Raw genomic sequence first — 19,608 nt, forward strand, 5'->3', positions numbered from 1 at the left:
GCGCATGACATGCATGATATTAAGAAATCATGAATAATGTTGAAATTACAAAGATAATTTTCACAAGTAATAGTTTTCTATCTTTAATTGATGTAACGAGTCGTTAAGCTCGACAAACACAATTTCACAACATAATTTAGTTATAATTATTAAAGAAGGTGGTAACTCGCTCACAGTGTTGTTCAGAAGACTTCTATGACGTCACTTCCTGTTAATGATGTCACATAAGTATCAGTTCATCATGGTTTGTGTAACGGGGTTGAGGGGTTACTGAGGTACGGAACTAAATCATGTGATTTTAATGAATAATCATGAATTTACTTAGAAAAAAAACATTAACAGCAAAAAAGCACACATGGATATTTATGGGAATGGCAAATGCACTTTTTTCTCATTTTATTATTCATATCCCAAGTACACTTTCATAGAAGTAAAGTGTACTTGGGATATGAATAATTGGAATATGTTAGGATTTCACAATATTGATTATTGTGTTTGGATATTAATGTTTTGAGTTGTTTCTTGATGAATGCAGAAAGAACAAAGTTTTTGTTGTTCTGAGTGTGTGAACGCAGTCATGGGTGAAAATTGGGATTTTGGGAGATTTTTTCAGGTTTAGCTCACTTCAAATTTGTCTCCAAAATATGGTTAAGTAGATACAAACACACACTCACACATGCACACTCATGCACACTCATGCACACACACACACACACACACACACACACATACACACTCACTGATTGAAGCACAGATATATTAGGATCAGTTCTCTGAAGCTTTATTGCTGTTGTATGTATGAATATTCTCAATACATTCTCAGAAATGACACGGAAATTCTCAACAAAACATTTGAAATATGATAATACTGATGATGTTGTGAAGATGTTACAGCATGTAAACAGACGCTGATATGAGGCAGAAGAGCTTTGCTTACAGTTAAGGAGATGGACTGACATTTAAATCAGTTCATCCAGTCGAACCTGTGACCTGCTTTACATTCACTCTGTTCAACAGATGATCTCGTGTGGGGAAGATCATGAAATTCAAATTAATTGATTATTGTGAGTCTATAAGCTTGTAATGAACGTCACTGTCTGAACAGATGCTCTATAATGACATTAGACTCAATAAAAATAAAGCAGAGAAGAGCTGGAGTCACTTGTTATTGAATGAAGAAACTATTAGAGAAGCTGGAGGAATGAATCTGCTTCAGCAGAAATATATTAAAGCCATAAACATCAATAAAAAGAAGATGATCCATTATATAAAATACTCTCTTGATAAACAGCTCCTGTACACAATACAGGTGATTATTAGTGACGCCGCAGTCGCTTCCGTCCACACACAGTCTCTCACACACACACACACTCGTACACACACACTCACACTCCTCTATGTGTCCAGTAGGCGGCGCTGTCTCAGTCGCTCCCGCATGCTGATTGGCTGCTTGTTGAATTTCTGCATGATTTCTTTGATGCGCGACAGGTTGGAGCGTCCGAGCACAAAGTCGCACCTGCTGGCGCCGATGTCGTATCCCACCGCACACACCTTGCTGCTGACGCTGAAGCCCTCGGCGCGGACCGTCACGCGGTATTCACCGGGATTCAGCAGACGCCAGTAATCGCCGTCAGACGCTGGGAGAAACATGTTCACTGATTACAGAATGTAAATGTGACTCAGATTCACTGAACTTCAGCCACTGCAAAAAAATGCTGTTCTTACTTAGACTTTTTGTCTTGTTTCTAGTCAAAATATCTTAAAGTTCTAAAATCAAGAAGCATTTTCTTGACAAGTAAAAATTATTTTCTTGTTTTCAGGAAAAATAAGTCAAAATTAAACTATATAATCTTGTTTTTTTTTTTTTTTTGAAATAAGATTATTTTCACTTAATTTTTACTTATTTTTCCTAAAAACAATAAAATAAGAAGAAATTTCTTGACAAGTAAAAATTATTTTCTTGTTTTCAGCAAGTCAAAATTAAGTGAGTTTTTCCTTAAAACAAGCAAAATAATCTGCCAATGGGGTAAGCAAAATAATCTTATTTCAAACCAAAAATAAGGTATATAATCTTGTTTTCAGTTTGAAATAAGATTATTTTGCTGTTTTAAGGAAAAACTCACTTAATTTTGACCTATTTTTCCTAAAAACAAGAAAATAAGAAGCATTTTCTTGACAAGTAAAAATTATTTTCTTGTTTTCAAGAAAAACTCACTAAATTTTGACTTATTTTTCCTAAAAACAAGAAAACAAGAAGCATTTTCTTGACAAATAAAATTATTTTCTTGTTTTCAGCAAAATAAGTCAAAATTAAGTGAGTTTTTCCTGAAAACAAGAAAATAATTCTTACTTGTCAAGAAAATGCTTCTAATTTTCTTGTTTTCACCAAGCTTGTTTTAAGGAAAAACTCACTTAATTTTGACTTATTTTTCCTGAAAACAAGAAAATAATTTTTACTTGTCAAGAAAATGCTTATTTTATTCTTTTTAGGAAAAATCAGTCAAAATTAAGTGAGTTTTTCCTTAAAACAAGAAAATAATTTTTACTTGTCAAGAAAATGTTTCTTATTTTCTTGTTTTTAGGAAAAATAAGTCAAAATTAAGTGAATATATAATATAATAATATATATAATCTTGTTTTCAGTTTGAAATAAGATTATTTTTTCTGGTTTTAAGGAAAAACTCAATTCATTTTGACTTATTTTTCCTGAAAACAAGAAAATAATTTCTACTTGTCTAGAAAATGCTTTTTGATCTAAGAATTTTTAGATATTTGGACTGGAAACAAGATAAAAATTCTAAGTAAGAACAGCATTTTTTGCAGCGAGTCGACTGGAATCATTAACGTGGGCGGTGTGTGTCACGTGTTTTACCTGTGCGAATGTCGTGATTGATTCCGTCCACAGAGACGATGGCATTAGCGATTCCTTTCCCCTGAACGTCTCTGATCACACCTTTGATCCCACGATGCACCTGTTCAAACCCATCAACACAATATTGAGTGTGTGTTTGTGTGTGTAAGTGTGTGTGAGTGTGTATGATCACCTGTTCCATGAAGACAAGCAGAGACTCTCGGTTATTCTCCCACTCCTCCGGTAGTTCGCTCTCATGCGGGTATTTATCGCAGCCCACGTACATGGACAGCTCGAAACAGTTGGTGTGCAGGTAACTGAAGTCATTCATACCTGTTAACGTACAACAACCCGGTTAACAACTAACCGATCCTCACAATCAGAAATCAGGCGTCCTGATGATCTCACTTCCTGCAGCCGTGTGCCACGACGCCCCGTTGATGGTTCCGTCCTCCTTGGCAAAGTCGTCAGTGTGGCAGACCCTGCGGCTGACGTCGGTCATGAGGCGGTGCGTGGAAGCGTACGAGAACGCCAGCCAGCGGAACACGTGATCGTCGGCGGTGGGCGTCAGCTGCCGGAGCGCCGTCACTGAGCGCGTGCGGTCGAACGGAAAGGTCACCACCAGCTCGCCGCCCTGCAGGTTCCCTCCCAACACGAACGGGATCTTCTCCATCCACGACACCAGAGCGCGTGTCTCCACGGCCACCTGGGGTCAGAGGTCAGAGTGATTTAGAGAAACTCAGTATCAGTTTTTATGATGTACAAAATTATCCACACCTGATTTTGATTGCATTTTTTTGCCACTTACTATCAAAATTTTGACATTTGACCATTATCATTTAGTCAACAACCTGTTTCTGATTTTCCTACGGTGTTTTCGTCTCAATCAGACTAACCGTTTCTAAGATATTTGCGAATGCTGTTTAAATGCTAAATCACAACGTTGTACAAACCATAAGGCAAAACCTAGCATGTTTGGTATCGTTGGACTTGGCAAGGATTCAGGAATCCAAGGAGATGACTCCCGTGAAAATAAGTCAACTATGTCCAAAGTTATAAGCCTGTAAATGATGTTTTTTCACCACTAGGTGGCGCTGGTCCTAATCTTCTCAGACTCCTTCTGGGGATCGTGCTGATGATCCATACTGAGTTTCGTAATAATACATTAATGCGTTAAAAAATGCAGCTTTTTACTACAAAATTAAAAACGGCCGATATAGGAAAATTGCATATCATTCAACTTGGCAAATTCTCAAATCTATCGAGACCACTTTTTTGATTTTTGAACAAAATGTTCAAAAGTTAAAAGCAAAAATATAAATTTTTCGTATCTCCGGACCAGTAGGTGGCACTGTGCCCAAACGCAGCATGTAAACTCAGGTCGTGCTTGTGATGACATGCACCAAGTTTGGCCAGAATACGATAAAGCGTTGAGGAGATACAGCCGTACGTCTAATTTTGCAAGCGCTACGTAAAATTCGTTCGCACGTTTTTCAAAAACGGTTTGACAAATCAACTTGACTTCCATAAAATTTTGTTGCCATGGTCTGAAGATGATCTGGTTCGAAACTTCTCAGACTGCTTCAGGGCATCGTGCCGATGACCCATACCGAGTTTCGTAATGATATGTTCATGGGTTAATAAAATACCGCATTTTACTATGAAATTCAAAATGGCTGATATTATATCAAATTGGATATCATTTGACTTGGCATGGCGCCCCAAATCAAACGAGACCACTTTTATGAGTTTTGGTAAAACCATTCAGAAGTTATAAGCAAAAATAGCCATTTTTCATATCTCAGGACCAGTAGGTGGCGCTGCGCCGAAACGCAGCATGTAAAAATGAAAGGAAGAAGAATTTTGTTTCTAGCCCTTACGGTTCAAAAGTTATTAGCATAAACATTAGTGCAACTTTTGAACAGTTGGTGGCGCTAGAGGGATTGAGTTAGAGACACTGTGTGTGAGGGACGTACGGTGGCGTTCTCGGAGCGGTACCAGTCCGGAATAGGCACGTGATGGTTGTGGAATTTGCGCGGTACCCAATTCCGAGCCTCTGCTTCCCAGAGAACAGCATTGAGATCAGGGAAGTTGTGATGGATGTCGAGGCCGTCGTGACTCCAGCGGCCCAGAGACCATCCGCTGAGCTCCGAGCCCTGAAACATGACAGAGAGACACACTTTCATTCAGCAGGGTGTCTTATAATCATGAGCAGGAGTGGCCGCAGACGTACCGCTGTGAAGGCCTTCTCGTAGCCGTCGGGGTTGATGGAGGGCAGCAGGTGGATGCGCGTCTCGTCCACCAGGTGGCGTATGCGCGGGTTTCCGCTCAGATACTCCTGACACATGAACTGCATGAGCAGCAGAAGCAGCTCGCGGCCCAGAACCTCGTTACCGTGGGAACCGGCCGTGTAGCGGAACTCGGGCTCACCTGCGAACACACACACACACATCCAGCGTCACACACACCTGCGCCAGCGCGCTCAAGAGTCCAGTCTTACCGAGCTCGTGCTCTCCGGGGTTGTCCGAGATCTCGATGGCGTACAGCTTCTGTCCGTTGTAGCTTTTGCCGATGTTGTAGATGCGTGTGATGTTCGGACACATGTCATTCACCACCTTCATCAGCTGAACACAAACACAACGGAAGATAATGAAGAATGTTTAATTAAATGATAATGTGAACTGCTCTCAGCATTAAATTTAAGTGTCATAATCCTCACACGGTACCTGTCTCATCTCTTTATAACTGTGGTGTCTGAAGTCCAGGTTGTCTGTTGTCGTCACTTCATTTCTTCTCCGGTAATAATTGTTTGGATCTGTAATGAGCATTAAAAATAAATGAGAAAGCTTAAACTCTTTGATCTGCAGGTCTGTTGTGATGATCGTCTGGATTCACAAACGTTTTTTTGTGAGCTAAACTATCTTCTTAAAGTCCTCCTGAGATTTTAAGTTAATATTTTAGTAATTTTTTAATGCATTTGAAAGTTTGTGTTTCTCTGATGTCAGTTAATGGTCACGCAGGTAAACAAATAAAATACTTCACCTTTATTTGGATTGTTTTTATATTAAAATTATTTATTTGACATTTTTACAATTTAATTTTTATTAGGTGCTATATACTTTTTATGATTTAATGATTTTTTAAATAAATTTTTTTATTAAAATAAATTTTTACATTACTTATTTTAATTTTACATTTTATGATTAAATTCATTTTTTATAAAGTAATACATTTTGGTTTCTTTTTATTTTTAAGTGATTTTAATTTTACATTTTATAATTTAATAAAGTTTTATTGATTTATATATTGTTTTTTTAATAAATTCCTTCAATTTTACATTTTCACGATTTAATACATTTATATTAAGTGTTATATTTTGATTTGTTTTATTTGAAAATTGTTAATTTATTTTAAATTAGAATTTATTGTAATTTGGCATTTAATTTAATTTAATGAATTTATATTAAGTGTTGTATTATGAATTGTTATATTTTTAAATTATTCATTTATTGTAATTTTACATTTTTACGATTTAATACATTTTTGTAAGTGTTTAATTTTGACTTTTTTTAATGATTTAATTATTGTTTTGCATCATCCCCGTAGGCTGAAAGCACTGCAGGTGTGTGTGTGTGTTCTTCAATTGGTGTGTGTGGGTGTGTCCGTCACCTGGCATCGGGCAGCCCAGGATCTCTACACGCATACAGATGCCGCCACTGGGGAACCAGGATCGAGGGTTAATGCGGATGTAACGAGCCACTATGGGTTTCGGGAAAGTGTTGAGGACGGGAATCTCCTTCTCTCGATTCCCAATGAAAATCTACTGATGCGAGCAGAAACACTGGGTTACAGCTGTGTGTGAACGAACTGATGGCTTGTGAAGGACATGTTTGGTGTCTCACCAGATCTCTGGAGCCATTCTTCAGCGTCACCCAGCTGTGAGAATCATTACTGAGCAGAACTTTATATGAGCTCACCCAATCACTCCTGCAACACACACACACACACACACACACACACACAAGCATCAGCCTCCATCCTGACATTTCTGTATGTGCATGTGGCAGACTTTTCATTGCATTCAAGGCATACACTGGATCAGTTCATGCATTCCCTGCGAATCGAACCCATGACCTTGGTGTTGCAAGCACGACATTTACTGTTTGACCAATTTACATTTATGCATTTTGTAGATGCTTCAAACCCTTGCTTTATATTCAAGATGTTCAGTTCATGCAGTTTAGTTCATGCATTCCCTGGGAATCGAACCTATGACCTTGGCGTTGTGTACTCACGACCAGAGTGAGCTCCGTCCCTGAGTGACGACCCCAGTGAATTTCATGAGTCTGCGCGCGTCCACCTCAAACCACTGCAGCGGGTCGTTTCGTCCTGCACACCAGCCACCGTCATACAGGTCGTCCTCTAACAGACCACCCTACACACACATGAAACTACATCAACACAATTAACTCATGCTGCTGCTCTTACTGTCAGTGATTCATCAGTGACCCTGTTCTCAACAAACTTCATCTTTGATCAGAATGTAAAAACATCTGGACATTTATTCATTCAGTAGATGCTTTTATTCAAAGTGACACAAACACACAGTGATTCATCCTCAGAAACACAAGATCGAGAGCTGCTCAGATGAGAACAAATGCCTGAGAGACAATGAGACAGCAGAGAGCGAGCAGTAAGATAACAGAGAGACAGCAGTGAGACAGAATCGAGCCAGCAGTGAGATAATAATAGAGACAATGGTAAGACAGCAGCGAAACAGCAGTGAGTGCAGTGGTAAGATAGCAATGAAACAGCAGTAAGTGCAGTAAGAGCAGAGAAACAGCAGTGAGGCAGCAGAGAGACCGCTTTGAGTCAGTAAGACAGCAGTGAGAGTAGTGAGACAATGTTGAGACCAGGTAGAAAGTAGAGAGATAGTAGTGAGTGTAGTGAGAGCAGAGAAACAGCATTTAGACAGCAGTGAGTGCAGTGAGAGCAGAGAAATGGCAGTGAGACAGCAAAGAGACAGCAGTGAGAGCAGAGAAACAGCAGTGAGAGCACTGGGACAGCAGAGAGACCGCAATGAGAACAGAGAAACGGCAGTGTGTCCAGTGAGAAAGCAGAGAAACAGCAGTGAGTGCACTGGGACAGCATTGAGACGGAAGTGAGACAGCAGTGAGAGCATTGGGACAGCATTGGAATGGAAGTGAGACAGCAGTGAGAGCAGAGAAACGGCAGTGAGTCCAGTGAGAGAGCAGTGAGACAGCAGTGAGAAAGCAGTGAGAGCAGAGAAACAGTAGTGAGAGCATTGGGACAGCATTGAGACGGAAGTGAAACAGCAGTGAGAGCATTGGGACAGCATTGAGACAGAAGTAAGACAGCAGTGAGAGCATTGGGACAGCATTGAGACGGAAGTGAGACAGCAGTGAGAGCATTGGGACAGCATTGAGATGGAAGTGAGACAGCAGTGAGAGCAGAGAAACGGCAGTGAGAGCATTGGGACAGCATTGAGACAGAAGTGAAACAGTAGTGAGAGCATTGGGACAGCAGTGAGAGCAGAGAAACAGCAGTGAGAGCATTGGGACAGCATTGAGACAGAAGTGAAACAGTAGTGAGAGCATTGGGACAGCATCGAGACAGAAGTGAAACAGTAGTGAGAGCATTGGGACAGCATTGAGACAGAAGTGAAACAGTAGTGAGAGCATTGGGACAGCATTGAGACAGAAGTGAGACAGCAGTGAGAGCATTGGAACAGCATTGAGACAGAAGTGAAACAGTAGTGAGAGCATTGGGACAGCATTGAGACAGAAGTGAAACAGCAGTGAGAGCATTGGGACAGCATTGAGACAGAAGTGAGACAGCAGTGAGAGCAGAGAAACGGCAGTGAGTCCAGTGAGAGAGCAGTGAGACAGCAGTGAGAAAGCAGTGAGAGAAGAGAAACAGTAGTGAGAGCATTGGGAGAGCATTAAGACAGAAGTGAAACAGCAGTGAGACAGCAGTGAGAGCATTGGGACAGCATTGAGATGGAAGTGAGACAGCAGTGAGAGCATTGGGACAGCATTGAGACGGAAGTGAGACAGCAGTGAGAGCATTGGGACAGCATTGAGATGGAAGTGAGACAGCAGTGAGAGCAGAGAAACGGCAGTGAGTCCAGTGAGAGAGCAGTGAGACAGCAGTGAGAAAGCAGTGAGAGCAGAGAAACAGTAGTGAGAGCATTGGGACAGCATTAAGACGGAAGTGAAACAGCAGTGAGAGCATTGGGACAGCATTGAGACAGAAGTGAGACAGCAGTGAGAGCATTGGGACAGCATTGAGACAGAAGTGAAACAGCAGTGAGAGCATTGGGACAGCATTGAGACAGAAGTGAAACAGCAGTGAGAGCATTGGGACAGCATTGAGACAGAAGTGAGACAGCAGTGAGAGCATTGGGACAGCATTGAGACGGAAGTGAGACAGCAGTGAGAGCATTGGGACAGCATTGAGACAGAAGTGAGACAGCAGTGAGACAGCAGTGAGAGCATTGGGACAGCATTGAGACAGAAGTGAGACAGTAGTGAGAGCATTGGGACAGCATTGAGACAGAAGTGAGACAGCAGTGAGAGCATTGGGACAGCATTGAGACAGAAGTGAAACAGTAGTGAGAGCATTGGGACAGCATTGAGACAGAAGTGAGAGCATTGGGACAGCATTGAGACAGAAGTGAAACAGCAGTGAGAGCATTGGGACAGCATTGAGACAGAAGTGAAACAGTAGTGAGAGCATTGGGACAGCATTGAGACAGAAGTGAGAGCATTGGGACAGCATTGAGATGGAAGTGAGAGCAGAGAAACAGTAGTGAGAGCATTGGGACAGCATTGAGACAGAAGTGAAACAGCAGTGAGAGCATTGGGACAGCATTGAGATGGAAGTGAGACAGCAGTGAGAGCAGAGAAAAAGTAGTGAGAGCACTGGGACAGCATTGAGATGGAAGTGAGACAGCAGTGAGAGCATTGGGACAGCATTGAGACAGAAGTGAAACAGCATTGAGACAGAAGTGAGACAGCAGTGAGAGCATTGGGACAGCATTAAGACGGAAGTGAAACAGCAGTGAGAGCATTGGGACAGCATTGAGACAGAAGTGAAACAGCAGTGAGAGCATTGGGACAGCATTGAGACAGAAGTGAGACAGCAGTGAGAGCATTGGGACAGCATTGAGACAGAAGTGAGACAGCAGTGAGAGCATTGGGACAGCATTGAGACAGAAGTGAGACAGCAGTGAGAGCATTGGGACAGCATTGAGACAGAAGTGAGACAGCAGTGAGAGCGTTGGGACAGCATTGAGACAGAAGTGAAACAGTAGTGAGAGCATTGGGACAGCATTGAGACAGAAGTGAGAGCATTGGGACAGCATTGAGACAGAAGTGAAACAGCAGTGAGAGCATTGGGACAGCATTGAGACAGAAGTGAAACAGCAGTGAGAGCATTGGGACAGCATTGAGACAGAAGTGAGACAGCAGTGAGAGCATTGGGACAGCATTGAGACGGAAGTGAGGCAGCAGTGAGAGCATTGGGACAGCATTGAGATGGAAGTGAGACAGCAGTGAGAGCAGAGAAACGGCAGTGAGTCCAGTGAGAGAGCAGTGAGACAGCAGTGAGAAAGCAGTGAGAGCAGAGAAACAGTAGTGAGAGCATTGGGACAGCATTGAGACAGAAGTGAAACAGCAGTGAGAGCATTGGGACAGCATTGAGACGGAAGTGAGACAGCAGTGAGAGCATTGGGACAGCATTGAGACAGAAGTGAGAGCATTGGGACAGCATTGAGACAGAAGTGAAACAGCAGTGAGAGCATTGGGACAGCATTGAGACAGAAGTGAGACAGCAGTGAGAGCATTGGGACAGCATTGAGACGGAAGTGAGACAGCAGTGAGAGCATTGGGACAGCATTGAGACAGAAGTGAGAGCATTGGGACAGCATTGAGACAGAAGTGAGAGCATTGGGACAGCATTGAGACAGAAGTGAGACAGCAGTGAGAGCATTGGGACAGCATTGAGACAGAAGTGAGAGCATTGGGACAGCATTGAGACAGAAGTGAGACAGCAGTGAGAGCATTGGGACAGCATTGAGACGGAAGTGAGACAGCAGTGAGAGCATTGGGACAGCATTGAGACAGAAGTGAGACAGCAGTGAGAGCAGAGAAACGGCAGTGAGTCCAGTGAGAGAGCAGTGAGACAGCAGTGAGAAAGCAGTGAGAGCAGAGAAACAGTAGTGAGAGCATTGGGACAGCATTGAGACAGAAGTGAAACAGCAGTGAGACAGCAGTGAGAGCATTGGGACAGCATTGAGATGGAAGTGAGACAGCAGTGAGAGCATTGGGACAGCATTGAGACGGAAGTGAGACAGCAGTGAGAGCATTGGGACAGCATTGAGATGGAAGTGAGACAGCAGTGAGAGCAGAGAAACGGCAGTGAGTCCAGTGAGAGAGCAGTGAGACAGCAGTGAGAAAGCAGTGAGAGCAGAGAAACAGTAGTGAGAGCATTGGGACAGCATTGAGACAGAAGTGAAACAGCAGTGAGAGCATTGGGACAGCATTGAGACAGAAGTGAAACAGCATTGAGAGCATTGGGACAGCATTAAGACGGAAGTGAAACAGCAGTGAGAGCATTGGGACAGCATTGAGACGGAAGTGAGACAGCAGTGAGAGCATTGGGACAGCATTGAGACGGAAGTGAGACAGCAGTGAGAGCATTGGGACAGCATTGAGACGGAAGTGAGACAGCAGTGAGAGCATTGGGACAGCATTGAGACAGAAGTGAGACAGCAGTGAGAGCATTGGGACAGCATTGAGACGGAAGTGAGACAGCAGTGAGAGCATTGGGACAGCATTGAGACGGAAGTGAGACAGCAGTGAGAGCATTGGGACAGCATTGAGACGGAAGTGAGACAGCAGTGAGAGCATTGAGACGGAAGTGAGACAGCAGTGAGAGCATTGGGACAGCATTGAGACGGAAGTGAGACAGCAGTGAGAGCAGAGAAACGGCAGTGAGTCCAGTGAGAGAGCAGTGAGACAGCAGTGAGAAAGCAGTGAGAGCAAATAAACAGTAGTGAGAGCATTGGGACAGCATTGAGACGAAAGTGAGACAGCAGTGAGAGCAGAGAAACGGCAGAGAGACAGCAGTGAGTTCAGTGAGAGAACAGTGAGAGCACTGAGACAGCAATGAGAACAGAGAAACGGTAGTGAGTCCAGTGAGACAGCAGTGAGACAGCAAAGACACAGTAGTGAGACAGCAGAGAAACAGCAATGAGACAGCAGTGAGAGCAGAGAAACAGTAGTGAGAGCATTGGGACAGCCGTGAGACAGCAGCAGGAGGAAATGTGAGATGCATTAATAGAAGATTCTGACGCACAGACAGAAACATGAGACTCAACCCGCTCACAGCACAACTAGACACATATGAGGATTTACTCATTCTGTATGGCTTTATTCCTTCAGTGGAACATGCTGCTCTTTTCAACACAATGAATGTGAATGAAGGGAAGAGGGAAGTTATTCTGATTTTATGTCAAATTTAAAATCATGTGAGAGTGTGAAACAGATCAGAAACTCATTCGCTTCACGTTCGTTTTTATTGGTTAGAGTTGTGAATGAAGGCACTTTGTAAAGTGTTTAAGGATCCTTCAAGGTCGTGCGGGTCAGAATGAATCTTGGTAATGATCTTCTGGACTCGAGCGCAGCTGCGTAATGCTTTCTGTGACTCACAGCGGATTTCAGCAGAAACTGGGTCAATTTCATACGGCTGTCGCTCTGAAGTCTGTTTCCAGCTGATCATTCCTGCTTTCGTTTGTCGTTCTGTTTTCATCGAGCGCAGCGGAAAACAAAGAGCAAATTCTGTGCAAAGTGGATCCAGATGAGGCAAAGATTGAGCAGAACGGATCTGAGATCTGAGTAACAACAGATGAAGAGCAGAAACACTGGCAACATTTCATAGAGACACACACACACCTGGATGTTCAGTCGGCCCCTGTGCGGCCCCAGACCGTAGTGTCTCATGGTGGACGCGTGGAGCTGAAAGTCATCGATCTTCAGTGTCTCCAGACCCAGCGGAGGACAATCTGTGGGGAATGAGAAGAGCAGACTGAAAGTCATGAGAGGGATCTGAGCTCTACCCTACTTTAAACAGTCAATAATGCTGAAGCGTGTCATCATTTGCATGTTCAGCTAGTTAGTGCGCTGCAAAAAATGATTTTCTCACTTAGTATTTTTCTTTTACTTTCCAGTAAAAAAAAAAAATCAAAACTTTCTTAAATCAATACACATTGGTCTGACGATACTATCAGACTGACTGTCCAATGACACAAATTTGAGGCGGGACTATCTGACTGACTGACTGATTACATGGATTTGGGGCGGGACTATCAGATCGACTGACCAATGACATGGATTTGAGGCGGGAATATCTGACTGACCAATTACATGAATTTGGGGTGGGACTATCAGACTGACTGACCAATGACATGAATTTGGGGTGGGTCTATCTGACTGACCAATTACATGAATTTGGGGCGGGACTATCTGACTGACTGACCAATGAAATTAATTTGGGGCGGGAATATCTGACTGACCAATTACATGGATTTGGGGCGGGACTATCAGACCGACTGACCAATGACATGAATTTGGGGCGGGACTATCTGACTGACTGACCAATGAAATTAATTTGGGGCGGGAATATCTGACTGACCAATTACATGGATTTGGGGCGGGACTATCAGACCGACTGACCAATGACATGAATTTGGGGCGGGACTATCAGACCGACTGACCAATGACATGAATTTGGGGCGGGGCTATCTGACTGACTGACCAATGAAATTAATTTGGGGCGGGAATATCTGACTGACCAATTACATGGATTTGGGGCGGGACTATCAGACCGACTGACCAATGATATGGATTTGGGGCGGGACTATCAGACCGACTGACCAATGAAATTAATTTGGGGCGGAAATATCAGATTGACCAATGACATGGATTTGGGGCAGGAATATCAGACTGACCAATGACATGGATTTGGGGCGGGAATACCAGACTGACTGACCAATGAAATGAATTTGAGGCGGGACTATCAGACCGACTGACCAATGATATGAATTTGGGGCAGGAATATCAGACTGACCAATTACATGAATTTGGGGCGGGACTGTCAGACTGACTGACCCCACTGATTCAATATCTAATTTAGCAATCTTTCTAATATTTACATACACCTGTAACTGTAATAAAACGATTTGCACAGATGAAGCTCTGCGGATGCACAGCTGAGCTCCTCTCATTATGACATCTATCACATCTGCAGCTCTAAAGACTCTCAGGAGATCGATGTGAATCAGCTCTAATTCTGCTTTTGGCCTGAAACAAACACAGCCGTTACTGTTCCGCAACCGCAATCATGAGGGAAACGTGCAGGTCACTCATTTATATGTCCAAAGAGCCTTTCCAACAGGACACACACATACGGACAATAGCATTAGTGTCTCTTCAGATTTTCAGTTTAGATCTTCTATTATTGTTCTAATAATATATTGAGAGAGTGCCTGTCATATTATGAAGATGTGATGTCTCTAATTAAACTCTGACCCTCCTCTACATTAGGTGAACCGATCTGCTTATCTTATCTTACTTTACCGTCCCAATGTCAAATCATATTTGACACCCAGATGACCTCACACAAACCATGTTCGTTTGCTGTTCAACTCACCGTCTTTGTCAGCGGTGAACGAACCGTCACTGACGCCGCCGGCTGCTTTCACTGCTTTCTTGTTCTTCTCACTCTTTTTGTTTCCACTTTTCACGGCTGATGAGACACAAACAGCAGAAGGTTGAACTGCATCTGTGGTTCATACATCAGGCCCATGAGATGAAGAGAAGAAGTGCTGAATGATGAAAGCTGGTGTGTTTGGTGGCCTATAAACTTTAGCTGCGGCGCCAAGCTTCAGAGCCAATGTGTTGAGCAGAAGAGCAGCTGAAGGCTTTCATCGTGTGCCTGAGAGGTCATGTCAGGATAAACCTACATCCCACATGGAAACACTCGGATTTTTCAAGCGCTGCCAGCGTTCAGATGTGCCACGGAATCATCGACACGGAGAGACTAACATGATCACAGCATGATCAGAAACCTCATGACACACGTCTAGAGTTCCTCAAACTGATCAATCATTACTTGCATTGTCTACATTTTCATGGGGGGCAATTTCATATAATGCCCCTTTTACAAGATGCAATATAAGTCCCTAGAATGCGTCTGTGAAGTTTCAGCTCAAAATCCCCCACAGATCATTTATTATAGCTTGTCAAATTTGCCCCTATTTGGGTGTGAGCAAAAACACGCCGTTTTTGTGTGTGTCCCTTTAAATGCAAATTAGCTGCTGCTCCCGCCCCTTTTCCAGAAGAGGGCGGAGCTTTAACAGCTCAACAACAACAAAGCTGGAGAATCTCACGCAGACAAAATGAGGAAAGTGTTCAGCCTTACATTGTTCAAACCGGAGTCGACACTGATGGAGAGACTCAGGAAGAAGTTACAACTTTTAGACGTTTCTGAATGGTTAGTGGATAAATTGATGTAGTTGCTGTGGAGTTGATTCAACTCATCCACTAGCATGTGCCGTCATGTTCATCTTTTGTGTTGAATTGACCCTCGTTTGTGAAGCAGTCTAGCGTAAAATGACGAATGAAATACTACAACAACTCTTCCTCTTCTCTAAAGCAGCCCAACATGGCCACACCCCCTTTGTTGTGTGTTCTTGGGGGCGGGGTTTATGTAAATGTTGGGGTTTGTGATGTCACTAACCCCTGAAGAAGCTTGTTGTAGTCCTTAAAAAGCAATTTCTGTAAAAGATAATATCTCCTTTGCATTGAACTTTGAGCGTCGTAACTTTGCAGATGTTGTTTATGATCAAACAGCAACATTACACACTAACTAAAGTTAAAAACCATTTAAAATCATAATCAAGGACCCCTTTTTTAAGACTTGCAGAAATCCTTTTTTTTTCCCCCCAGAGTTTTGCACTGACAGCAGGAAAAAATGATGTCAAATGCATGTAATAAAGTTAAATTTAATGGTGTGTGGTTACGAGAGCAAAATAAATAGACTAATTTAAAGCTTTAAAACCAAGGAGAAAACACTTTGCATGTTTTCTGCTGTTGATGAGGACGATCAGATGTGTCTGGTTGAAGATTAATCAGCATCTGGTGTCAGGAACAAGCATCATTCCCTGCCTCTGCAAAACTTTATGAATGTTTCACACAGTCAAAGCTCCAGCAAAGCACTCCATTCATGATTCACTGAAAGCCAATAATGTTTGACGGTTGAACCAGTGCCTGACAGATCCTGAAACACAAGCTCGTCCAGCCACACAGCTTCAGTTCGGTGTGTTAATGTGCTGTGAACCGCCAGATCAACGGCTGTAATGAGGGAGAAACGTTCTGAAGAGTGTTTAATATCCTGAATAAACACATCAGGCTTAATGAAGGAACTCTATGACATCTAACATGTTTACATGCAGTGAATCAGCCTGATCCAGTTACGTGTGTTTACATTACCTGATGCCGAATCGGATCCGCCGGCTGCTTTGGAAGCAGCTGATGTTGATCTGCTCTCCTTCCCGATTCCTCGTCCGGGTGTCTGAAGGCCGTCGGTCGCTCGGTCCTCCGAGACGCGCTGGTAATGTTCCCGACTCAGAAGCTCTTGCATGTAATAATCCTCATCAGATGAATATCCATAACACACATCCAGCATGAGACCCACAAGGCCGAGCAGCAGGAGAGTCTGAAGCCACATTATTTGATCCAATCGGCTCCCGGACCGATGAACTGGCAGGTAAAACTTCTGCTGTCTGGAATCACTCAAGAGAGAGAGACAGCAGAAGAACAGACAGACAGACGGTGATGTTTTGGCTCTGGTTCCAGGTGTTTTGTTCTAGAGCATAAAGCAGGAGCTGCAGTGTGAGAGACAGATCATCTGATCCAGAGCTGATTGATGTCTCACTCTTCTGTCTCACTGTGACTCCTCCCACTGGGCGGAGCTTCCTTGACCTCATTACCATCCCACAACCAAACGAGAGAGAACTGAGAAGAATTCATACTGATGGATGCAAACACACACACACGCTCTCAGAGCGTCACTAATGCACTAATGTGTTAATCACATCCAGGTCCGGGCAGGTTTGAGTATCTGAACGTGTGTGTGTGTGTGTGTCAGAGCTTATTTCATCACGAGTGTTACTGCACACACACACACACACACACTTCTTATACTGATTCTTATAGCCGTACTGACTAGAAAGCAGGTTTACGGTAAAATGAAGGTCTGTAATGAGCGTCTGCTGTGAAGCTTCACTGACGCTGATCCGTTCAGACGCGATTCATTATGAGCTTCACTTCCTCACATCTGAAACTCACAATAACAAACCAAACGAATGATTGTGTAACAATCCATAACACTTCACAATATGGTTATAGTTAACATGAACTAACAATGAACAATACTTGAAAAGCATTTATTAATCCTAGTTAAGGAGGTCCTTGATTATGATTTTTTAACTTTAGTTAGTGTGTAATGTTGCATCTGCAAAGTTACGGCGCTCAAAGTTCAATGCAAAGAGAGATATTTTCTTTTTAAGGACTACAACAAATGGCTGGTAGGAACTACATAATTTACATAAAATTTACATAAACTCCGCCCCTGAGAACACACAACAAAGGGGGCGGGGCCATGTTGGGCTGCTTTAGAGAAGAGTTGTCGTAGTATTTGCCGTCATTTTACGCCAAACGAACGCTGGATTTACACAAAAGATGAACATGACGGCACTTGCTAGTGGATGAGTTGAATCAACTCCACAGCAACTACATCAATTTATCCACTAACCATTCAGAAACGTCTAAAAGTTGTAACTTCTTCCTGAGTCTCTCCATCAGTGTCGGTTTGAACAATGTAAGGCTGAACACCGTCGTCATTTTGGCTGCGTGAGATTCTCCAGCTTTGTTGTTGTTGAGCTGTTAAAGCTCCGCCCTCTTCTGGAAAGGGGGCGGGAGCAGCAGCTCATTTGCATTTAAAGGGACACACACGAAAACAGCGTGTTTTTGCTCACACCCAAATAGGGGCAAATTTGACAAGCTATAATAAATGATCTGTGGGGGATTTTGAGCTGAAACGGATTTCTGCATTTATATCAAAGTCGTGAATGCAGGTTTTGTCGATATGGAGCGGTTGCTGCGGTCACACAATGTTAATTTCAGAGATCTGCTCACCTCAGTGTTTGTGCAAATTAAAGCGTGTTTTCACTGGATTGGTGGGATGAATCTGAGACGCCAGCAGCACTTCCTGAAATCATCACACATTCTTCAGACCAAACCCTGAAGCTGCAGGAACCGCATGAACCGTCTCGGGGAAACATCTGTCTGTACAAACCACTACAGATGATATCAGACTTTTAATCAGCTACTTAATATTTCATCCCCTTAAATGACCCGGAGACTTTGACGAGCGTCCAAAATCAACCCTGATTTCTTGCAGAACGATCTTCAGATGCATCTCGGTGCTAAACCATCATTCACCATGTCAGGATCAGGAGACACGAGCGCTCCGAAGGTGTCTGTAAGCCACCAACAATCCACCGCAAAGCCCTACGAAAACACAACAAACACACTGGAACAAAGAAACGCAACTTAAATGAAGTGTTTGAAGCACTCAGAAGATTTCTAAATGATAAACCTCATCACTGAAGCTGCGAGACGTCAGTCATTCAGCACACTGAATCATGGCTTTCTGCAGGAGAGACGGACATGGCAAGAACATTGTTAACTGTGAGTTATATATCTGGCCTGATGATTCAGAGTAACACGAAGCAGATGATCAATATGTGTCCAGCTGAACGTCCGCCAACATCCACACATGTTGATATTAGACAGACGCTGGCACGTCTGCGCAGTCGGTTCCATCTTCCTGTCAGAAGCACGAGTGACTTCATGAAACGGAGAAATCTGAAACATGGAACCAGCAGATCCGCAGCAAACCAGCTTTTTCTTGGTTATGTGAACATTAAGGGAATGTTTTTTTACTCTCTTTTATGATTTTGCAAATATGAGAAAGCTACTTTTGGATGTTCTCTGAATGTTCTGAAGTGGTAACAACTGAAATGTTACAGAAAAAGGCTATTTTGTGCATGTTATTAAAGAGCAGATAACCTTCCCTTAACGTTATTAGAACGTTTGTTCATATCTTTGAAAGAACCTTGCCAGAACGTTCCCTGTGAGCTGGAATAATCGCAGAAGTTAATAAGACCCGCTGTGGTGAAAATCAAGTTGTTTATATGTCTGTGTGGTGTTTTTAATATGCTTTAAGTCAAACCATGTGCAACTTCATAAGCCAACACCATTGCTGAGTATTTTCCCCTTAAAACTGCAGTGAACCAAAGATAGTTGCATAAAAATCACTGGCATTTCTTACATCACAAACTACATTGTAACCAATCACGTCAAGGTGTGATCGCCAACAAGTGGATCTCTGAACTGGTGCGAGTGAGTGGAGGCGGGGTTAATTTGCATATTCATAGAACCATGTATACTAAATGAGGCAAGGGTGCCCTCCGCTGCCCTCCAAAAGTTTGGAAACGCCCTAGAAAAGTGACAATATTGACATGAATCCTTTATAATTTGTGATAATTTTGCACTGATAAGGGACAACACAAACTACGAAAACATATTTTATTATATAAACAGTTTATA

At 42.9% G+C, this 19,608-nt stretch overlaps 1 protein-coding gene across 2 annotated transcripts; it reads right to left on the minus strand.

Moving 5' to 3' along the window:
• Positions 1 to 837: 837 nt before the first annotated feature.
• cpxm2 (carboxypeptidase X (M14 family), member 2) lies at positions 838 to 18,712 on the minus strand. 2 transcript variants are annotated; one of them, XM_067369164.1, is made up of 15 exons: positions 18,596 to 18,712; positions 18,133 to 18,507; positions 14,585 to 14,680; positions 12,829 to 12,938; positions 7,147 to 7,286; positions 6,754 to 6,838; positions 6,521 to 6,671; positions 5,578 to 5,666; positions 5,352 to 5,475; positions 5,085 to 5,281; positions 4,828 to 5,007; positions 3,260 to 3,557; positions 3,045 to 3,184; positions 2,873 to 2,972; positions 838 to 1,637 (listed from the first exon to the last, which is right to left on the minus strand). In XM_067369164.1, exons 4-15 carry the CDS (start codon positions 12,874 to 12,876, stop codon positions 1,396 to 1,398), a joined length of 1,794 nt encoding a protein of 597 aa, XP_067225265.1. In that variant the 5' UTR covers positions 12,877 to 12,938; positions 14,585 to 14,680; positions 18,133 to 18,507; positions 18,596 to 18,712; the 3' UTR covers positions 838 to 1,395. The 2 variants fall into 2 exon arrangements, with proteins under 2 accessions (XP_067225265.1, XP_067225264.1); XM_067369163.1 differs by lacking the exons at positions 14,585 to 14,680; positions 18,133 to 18,507; positions 18,596 to 18,712 and having other exon boundaries at positions 12,829 to 13,068.
• Between the last annotated feature and the right edge of the window lie 896 nt (positions 18,713 to 19,608).

The sequence above is a fragment of the Chanodichthys erythropterus genome, chromosome 19 (assembly GCF_024489055.1).
Source record: "Chanodichthys erythropterus isolate Z2021 chromosome 19, ASM2448905v1, whole genome shotgun sequence".
NCBI classification, from domain to species: domain Eukaryota; kingdom Metazoa; phylum Chordata; class Actinopteri; order Cypriniformes; family Xenocyprididae; genus Chanodichthys; species Chanodichthys erythropterus.